The 8516-nt window shown below is 51.4% G+C and overlaps 1 protein-coding gene across 1 annotated transcript in view; it reads left to right on the top strand.

The window, feature by feature from the left end:
- Positions 1–1517: 1517 nt before the first annotated feature.
- LOC121081929 (hydrocephalus-inducing protein homolog) overlaps positions 1518–8516 on the top strand; it is a 64648-nt gene continuing 57649 nt past the window's right edge. The window contains exons 1-4 of the mRNA XM_040581282.1: positions 1518–1644; positions 2800–2925; positions 4559–4678; positions 8084–8218. Coding sequence (XP_040437216.1) covers positions 1525–1644; positions 2800–2925; positions 4559–4678; positions 8084–8218 — 501 coding nt within the window. The 5' untranslated portion in view covers positions 1518–1524. The remainder of the gene's footprint in view (positions 1645–2799; positions 2926–4558; positions 4679–8083; positions 8219–8516) is intronic.

The raw sequence follows: 8516 nt of genomic DNA, 5'->3' as shown, positions 1-8516 counted from the left end.
ATTGGAACAAGCTCATTAGGTGGCTACTCACCAGGTGCAACAACAGAGGACACCCCAAAGGCATTGTTGGAGCTGTGGCAACACGGTGATTTGCCTGTTCTCTTTTGCGTTGATATGCTTGGGGTCCTCCCCAGGCAAGCAAAGTAGGAATTAAGTTCTTGCTTTGTAAGTCAGCGTGGAGGTTTTTCTGTACTCCTTAAAGAAATGAGTAGCTTGTCTGCAGTGTCTGGATGAATTTACCTGAAGCTGGGATCTGTGAGTTTTTGCTGAATTTCGGGATGTCAAAAAGTGTTAGGGTAGAGCTGGGTCTTTCAAGTCCCATAAAATAAGAAGTGGGCAAATCCATCCGTCCCTTGGTCCAGTTAGCCAGAAAGGGAGGGGAAATGATTTCTAGTCCAAAGTAGTGCTTAGTAAGTGCTGTACAGACCTCTCTTTGATTTTTGTCGATGCTTGAGACCCGCTTTCTGGGGGTGTTTTCTCCTCTTTCCCTTTCTTGCACCCGCACTTTTTGAGATGCAGATGGAGAGGTCGTCAGCAGGCTGGTGGTAGAAAAAGAACGGCCCATGGACCTGTTGACCCATGCAGCCTGCAGGATGAGGATGCTGGAGAAGAGCTGCCATGAGGATAGCCTATAAGTGGCCCTGCTTTCACATACGTTGCGTTTATATTTGAGCTAATTGCTCATGCAGCTTGAATGGTTTCATGCTTTTCTTTCTGCTGTTACAGCATCGAACGCCTGTAGGGAGCCTTGAGTTTGGGTGTTAATAAGTGAAAAAAGGGGCCCTCGTTCTCCATGGAGAAAGGTTCTTGGTCACTGTGGCAATTTCATGCCTGGAAGGAGTCCTATTTGCTGGATCATTTTTGCAACTTAACCAAATTAGCTTTGAGAATCCATAGTTGATAATCAGAGTACTGAGCTCTGTGCTCCATTAGTTAAAACCATCACCAACCTCCTTGCACAAAGGGTGGGCATTTGGTTTGCAAAGTAGGAGAGCGGTCTGATTTTGATGCTCGGGGCAGCAGCGATCCCCGGCTTTAAGGTTGTTCCTAATAATCTGAGCGCTTAGTAGGGTCAGGCGCAGAGTCGCATCGGGTCAGCTGCTTTTGCAAAATGAAGCAGTGAAGTGACATTTCCCTTTTGTTCCCACTGAAAAACTTTTGAAGAGTAATAAAGGACAGTTTGGGTATGAATCGAGATTTGGATAAAAATTCCAGTAAATAGTTCCAAAATAGATGGAAGTTGGGGGGAGAAGGTGAGAAATGCCAGCAGGCTCTGATGTGTGCGTGTGGCTTGTGAAAGGCTGTTTTGGCTCAGGGAATGTTTGTTGTGGGGTTTTACTTCTATCAATCTTCACTCTTCTGCTTCAACATGGTCTAATGATGAGACAGGGTGGGGAGGCCGCCTGCTGTCCAGTTATGAAGGATGCTACAGCCTGGGGACACAGCTGTCTCCTTTGGGTCTGCCATGAAGGGGATTCTGGATTTTCAAAGTCCTGTTGTTGTTCCTTGCAGGTCAACTGAGGCATGGCCACTGGAAAGCCCTGCTCGTTCACAGGGTCCTCCAGGATGGCTGGTGGATTCCCGAGGCAAGTGGTAGTGCCTCGTAATCCGAAGCTAGCCAGAGGGACAGAGAAGCCTGCAACTGTAAGTACCTGCTGCGGCCAGGTAGGAGCCGTGTAAGGCTGGAAACTGCCCCCGCGTCCTTCCTCTACCTGCCCCTCCTGTTGTCTGGCCGCGCTGTGAAGCTGGACACCACCTCCCCGTCTCTCTGCTGCCATGCTTCTGTCGGAGGTGGCGATCATGGTGCAGTAGGGGATGGACTGTGTGCTGCTTCAGGGCAAGCCCAGGGTCTGTCTGGATGTGCCACCGGAGCCAATTTAAATGGACGTACCGGGCATTGCACCGGAATAGCTGAAGCGTGAGCGTGTGCTTCGTTCTGTCCCCTTTGTGTGGGCAGCAGTGTTTTGTCACGTCGGGATGCTTGCCAGCGCTGCTCTGACCATACCTGCCCTCCAGGCAGCTGGGCATGTGGTGGGCTGCTCAAACTCTGCCCAAAGGCTTTGAGAGGCATGGCTGGTCCCAGATGGAACAGGTTCCAGACCAGTTGTTCTGTCCCGTATCCCGTGTGGAGCACAGACCCAGCGCTGCAGGCAGCAGCGGAGTCAGGGCAATTCCTCCTTCCCATCCTCAGACGTCCTTTGCTGACCAGAGCTCACCTGACTGAAGGCGACCTGGCGCTGAGGCTCTGTCGAGGAGGTCTCTCTGCATACTTCTGTGGAGGGGTCTCGGAGGCCAGAACAGAGAAAACAAGTGCTAATTCAAAAGAGATAACTAAAACTTGGAGCCATTCCTCTCCACCTCGGTCTTGGCACAACACTGCTTCTCTGCTTTCCTCTGACTCACCCAGCAGTGACGTCTCCACGCGTGTGGTGGTTGTAAGCGTTGTGCAAGGATGGAGTTAGGGGGTTGCTGGTAACTCCTCCCGACCTTCTTCGAAGGTCACCGGCTCAATCCAGCAAATCTGAAGAGGAAACAAATGCCCGAAGAGCCAAATCCCCCAACATGTCACATCAAATCACAAAGGAGAAGCTAATGGGACAGAGCCACTTGGTTGGAGCATGTGTATTCCGCTCTCTATCATTAATTTACTGATGTTAAATATTTCAGCGGGTAATTATGGGACTTCCAGGACTATCCTAGTGGCTGTGATCACAAATTATTCATCAGTGGCTCTTGAACAAGAAAAGCCTTTCTGAATGAAGGCAGTTCTGTAGCTCTTGCTGGTGTTTTGCATTTCAGCTGACTCCCTCTGCCTTCCTGAAGGAGATGACTCTTAGCACCAAGCAGAGGCTGGCCAGCACTCGGGACATGCAGCGGCCCCAGATTACCCAGCTTCTCGACGTGAGCGAAGCCTCCCGTCAAAAGGTAGCCTTTTCTTGCCCTTTTCCTTGCTGTTTGACGTGACATTTGAAGTGGGCCGATGCTTGTGACAGGCTTGCCTCCAGCTTATCTAAATACTTTGGTGACTAAGTCCTGTTGTCGTTTCAAACTGCTGCTGGTGGTGGTGGAGTTCCTTCTGCTGGGGGAAAGGTGAAACATTTTCCCCCAGTGAGCTGTTGAAGTCCTGGCCTGCACTAAGCCCATATAAAGCACCTCTGCTGAAGTTGGTGGCTTTTGCTGGAGACGAGCTTCTGTGGCTAAAGCATGATACTGGAGGAAGGCTGGGGCGGGACACAAGGATGCAAGCTTGCAATTTCCCACCCTCCTGCTGAAATAGGCAGCCCTTGGTTGGGTGTAGTCTCTGTCAAACGCTTGGGGTCGTTGGATGCCCTCAATGGTGGCTGCGTTGGCCTTTGGGGGCTGAGGGCCTACGGTAACTACTCGGGGTGTAGCTCAAGCAATTGCATGAATGCTTTGGGTTGGAACGACGAGTGGGACCCTTACAGGGTGTTAGATTTTGCAGGCTGCCAGGTACACAGGGGAATGGCGCTGGGCAGAGGGGAGCGGGTGTGCTTTCTCTGGATCAGTGTTTGCTTACACGTATGTTGAAAGCTGCTCTTGTTACACATCTGCTTAGTATAACGCACGTTCCAAAGGGGTAGATGACTGAGGTAGGCTGTTGAGTGGAAAAGTGCCAGCAAGAGACCTGTAACAAATTGGTTGGGGATTGCCCTAGACAGCGTGTGAGGTTGGGAACGCCTCGGACGAGCACGCACAGAACTGGCCGGGTGCTGTGGCTCCTGGCTTCAGCACGACCCTGACTCCTGTGCAGAAGCAGGAGATGTGCCTGTGTCTTGTGAGTGCGAAGAGTTCAGCTGGAAGGGGGGAGACAAAGCAGGGAGGGATTTTCTCCAAGTAATGCCTCTGCGCTGTAAGCGTTTGCTGTTTCTGTGTGTCGTCAGGCACGCTTCGGTGGTGGTACTAACTGACATGGCAATAATGGACTGCAATGAAGCATCCGTTGAGAGCTCATGGGAAAAGGAGATGCCAAGTCCAGCCTTACTCAAGTTGCGCGGTAGTGCTGGGGAAGGAGCTGAACCTTATCACCTCATCTGTTGCTTTCTTAACGGCGGTGTTCCTTTTTGGCCTGTCTTCTCTTCCTCATGGTTTCTAGGCTGTGTATCAAAAAAGAGATTTGAGGATGGGTTGGACTTGGTCACTGTCTCAGGGTAAAGATAATCCCCAGACTGTTTCCCATGGAGTCTCCTGTAAATTCTTGGCTTTCACTTGCTGCACGAGTGCTTACGGCTCTCGCAGTAAGTGCTCTGGAGCTGTGTGACTGTTAGCCCAGCGCTCTGCCGGAGGTAAGCGCTGCCTTGCCTTTTGGAGCAGGAAACCTGGAGAAACGGCCAGCAAAAGAGCTGCTCGCTTGAGCCTGCTCGGTGTAGCCCAGAAAGTTTTGATCTGCTCAGAGCACAGGTGGGTGAGCTGCCGTTCCCCTGGCGTGAGCTGGGCAGGCGTACTCACCGGGAGACTGTACTTCACTGGGGACCGATGTAGTATTCTCTGATTGATGAATCTTTCTCCCAGCGGCTGAAACTCTGTTTTGCATCTGCAGTTCTCGGCACCTTCCCCGAGACAGCACTCGTTCCAGCCTTTCCCGTCAGAGGTGGTATTCCAGAGCTACGTCCCCTACGAGGTCTATGAAGTGCCACTGATTCTGAGGAACGAGGACAAGGTAAGTGCTGGGATGTGGAAGTTTAACCCTGTGCTGGAACTGGAGAGCAGTGTTGTCCGCGCGGTGCACAGCACAGCCAGTCACCTGCTGCAGCACAGCGCATCCGGAGTAAAAGGTCTCGCCACCTTTATTTTGCAAGATGGTGGAAATCTTGCCATGCTGAGGTTTCTTGCCCTGGTTTTGGCTGTGTGTTGGTAGTGCCTAGCTGAAAGGAGCTTTTCTAGTCAGCACCTTTCCCCGTGGAAGCCCTGCACGGCTGGGAATGTTGAGGGCTGTACAGTTCTTCCCTGCCCTCGTGCTTTCCCTCGAGTGTGCACCACGTCCTGGTGGCTCCGTGGTTAATCTTGGTTTCCACAGGGCACCTCTGCCTCTGGGTGAGCTGCACAGAGAGCTGAACGGGCTGTCAGAGCTCGGGGTGGGGTCTTCTCCACTTTATGCTGGAGTAAGTTATAATTAGTGGTAACAGCGCTTCAGGAAAGGTGTTTTGAAACAGCAGTGGAAACAGACTGATGTAGCAGAAGCAGTGGGAGGCCTTTAGGTGCCGCTTCAGGCTCCTGCTAAGCTTAATTGGGTTCTGCTCAGGTTTTTCTGAGGCAACGTGATGCTCTGTTTTCCCTTTGGAGAGCCACAGCACGTTCAGAGTCAAGTGCCCTCGGAGGTCTCCACCTTTGCTTGAAAAACCTGATCATTTTGAGATTTCCCCAGAAAGTTGCAAATGGAAAAGTTGGAAAATGTCAGCAGTTTTGTTCCACTGTAAAGAGGGAAGTTGAGACCTTTTGAATTTCAGTTGGGGAAATATTTGCTGGAATGAGGCATGTGCCAAGAGCAAGCTGGTGGGAGAAGGCAGAGGGAGGAAAGGAGCTGAGCTCGGTGTTCTCTCCCTGCACACTTTCCTACACGCAAGGGTTTCTCTTGATCTGTAGCAGTAAGTGCACTGGCAGCAGAGAAAGGTCAGGAAGAGAGGTGTAATTAAGGGTACTCTTCTGTAATGAAGAATAAGAGGTATGCGTGAGGGGAGGGTGGGATGGGAAGATGGAAGTGTGCGCAAGAGCCGGTGAATTCCCCCCCGATTTCCAGATTTACCTGCTGGGGGGCACAAACAGGTGGACAACAAAAAAAAGCTGCCAAGGTGTATTGCGGGTGGAAGGACAGCGGGAGAAGTCCAAGAATCTCCTGAGAGAACAGGTTTTGACAGGGATGTGGGCGAAAAGGGAAGACCCTTTGGCTAGGAAGGATGCGTGTGCGGTCCCTCAGTTATTCCTGGAGAGTACTGCACCATTCCTGGTCTGGCATTTAACTTGGGAACGTGGATAAGATGTGGCATGGGTGCCTGCACCCAGGGAATGCCACTGGTGTGGTCTACACTGGGTTTTGGGCACCCCTTGCTGTAGGTATCTTCTTCCCCAATTAAAATGTGCCTCAGTTTCTCTCTTCCTACTCTCTGCTTCGTTCCCACTGAGTCTTTTGGCTTCAGCTGCTCCATTATCCATGCAGCACTTCAAAATGGTTATCTTTGCCAAGTACCAGCCAACAGGCAAACAGTTGATTTGCTCTGTTCATGCTTCCTCGGGTGGAAAAGAACATCTGCATAACATTTCTGCCCTTCCCAGTAAGGAATAATAAACTTGTCCAGCTGCGCCTTGGGATTTACGTGCCCTGTAAAGGGGGAGGCAATGTGTGAATGTGGGTTTTTTTCCAAACCGAACTAGTTTTGAAGCCGGTAAGACCTCAACCATTGGAGAGCGTGGGTGTAAAAGTAAGATCAGCTCTAAGGAAAATCCTTGGTATGTTCTAAATACAGAAAGGTAGAGATGATAATCCTGAGAGAGTGTTCTATTCTAATTTTGTTGGCTTTTGGCGATGTCCTGGAGAAGAGCAGAGCAGTGTTGTGCTCTGTCTCAGAGTTTTCGCGCTGGTTTCCCAGATTCTTCTGAATCTTATACTGCACGGCAGCCTGAAGTTGTTTGCCCCCTAAAAATCCAGCTGACAGCAAAATATATTCCAAATAGAGGCTCTGTAATTGTGCAACTACAGAAGTGCTTGGCTATATACTTACTGCTCTTACCTGTGTTGTACACTTGCTTTTCTGTCTTCAGGCTGTTCCTCAGCACCCTCAGGTGTTCCGGGTGGCTTTTGCTGAAGGTCTTAGCCACACGTGCTCCTCTCCTAAGGGACTTGGTGACCAAACTGCTTGCGTGCGCTGTGAAACTGGCTCCTGGAACCCGCTGCCCCAGGACCCTGCTGGGTTCCAAGGGTGTTTGGAGAGTTCAGGACTGCCTTGGCCACGGGTTACCAGGCTTGGGTGGGTGGTGCAGAACGAGCCTCCATTTTTTCCAAGCCTCCTGTGGGTTTGTTGTTTGTCAGTGAAGCTGCCCGTCAGTCCAAATCACCTGCTTTAGACGTTGAGATTTGGTGCTCAGGCGTCGCTCTCAATGTGCTTGAGAAATGCCTGTGTGCTGTCTGTGTGCTGGTGGTGTCCCAGAGGGCAGAACCGTGCAGCAGGGTGCCTGCAGGGACTGCTGGGGGTGGGCAGGGGTCCCCGGGGATCTGGCTTGCCTGCGCTGGCAGCTGCCTGGCTACGGTCACAGGCAGCAGGAGCCTCCAGAGAGCAGAGGTTGGCTTTTAAAACCGAGACTCCAGCGCCAGTCAGTGCCGGTCATGTATCTCGAGGCAGAAGATGCCTTTGGAGCCCATAGTTGATAGGCACAGCCTGGGGGGGGGTCGCCTGGCTTTCCATCACTTTGTCAAGTTGCTGGCTCTCATCCTCTGCATCAGCCTTTCCTTGTAGCGTATTGTGCTTCTCCCTTGCTTCTTTACAGCTCCCTGTGAATTTTCCTAGCCATCCTCAGTTTGTGGGGTTGTCTCTTTGTCTTCCCATGGTCCTCCTTTTGCTCTTCAGGCCTGCTTTTATTCCCAGTGAGGCCACAGTATGTGTGGTCTCCTCCTCTTGCTGGTCTGCCCGCATGACTGTAGCACCGCAGCTTGAGTGCCCCGCTCAAACGCAGCACGTTAAAGTGCATTTCTTCCTTCCCCCAGGATTAACACGTACTGTTTGGCCTTCAGATAACACAGTCCCCTTCTAGGGGCATGACTGCCTGGATGTGTACGGGCAGAAGCCGGCAGGTTCTTTGGGCTTGTTGAATACACGGGTGGCTTGATTCAGATATTATATCTCGGTGCTGCTGGTGTCTTCCCTGCTTGGCCCTTCCTTCATTGCCCTGCTGCCTCTGGCCGTGAGCTGTTTTGCCCAGGCAGAAGGGATTAATGTTGACTCTTGTGTATTATGTGCACGTACCTCCAGAGCTAAAAGTGCTTTGGAAAGGTGGTTAAGGAAGGCTGTCGGCAGGTCTCTTCTCCTCCTGTTTCCACGAGCTGCAAAATCATACTTTCTTACCTTTTCTGCAGGTTCCTCAGCTGCTGAAGGTCACCTTGGAGAGGTCACCTTATTTCAAGTTGATCAGCCACCATGCCGTGTGCCGCAAAGTACCGCCTGGCATGCTTGTGACTTTCCACATCGTTTTCACCCCCAATGAGAACAAGGTGAGACTGGAGGTCCCAAGAGACAGGTGCCTTCAGCGGGAGGCGAAGCTGCGGGGCTGGGTTCAGAACGGGGCGTCTGCTGTGGGTTTTGCGGCACTGCTAATATCTGTCCGTTGCTGTATGGTTATGGGTTTGCTCTGATAATTATAAATACAAAAGCCTATTTAAAATTGACCTGTTGTTTGGAGGACGCGAAGTTGAGCCTGATCAGAGTGAGGACCACCACCTTTGAAAACTGGAGTCACTGGAATGTGTATCACGTTGGACACAGCAGTGAGACAGCGGAACGTTCTGTCTT

The sequence above is a fragment of the Falco naumanni genome, assembly GCF_017639655.2.
Source record: "Falco naumanni isolate bFalNau1 chromosome 21 unlocalized genomic scaffold, bFalNau1.pat SUPER_21_unloc_1, whole genome shotgun sequence".
In the NCBI taxonomy this organism is placed as follows: domain Eukaryota; kingdom Metazoa; phylum Chordata; class Aves; order Falconiformes; family Falconidae; genus Falco; species Falco naumanni.
The sequence above is the reverse complement of the archived record's forward strand: the minus strand, read 5'-3'. Positions and strand labels throughout refer to the sequence as shown.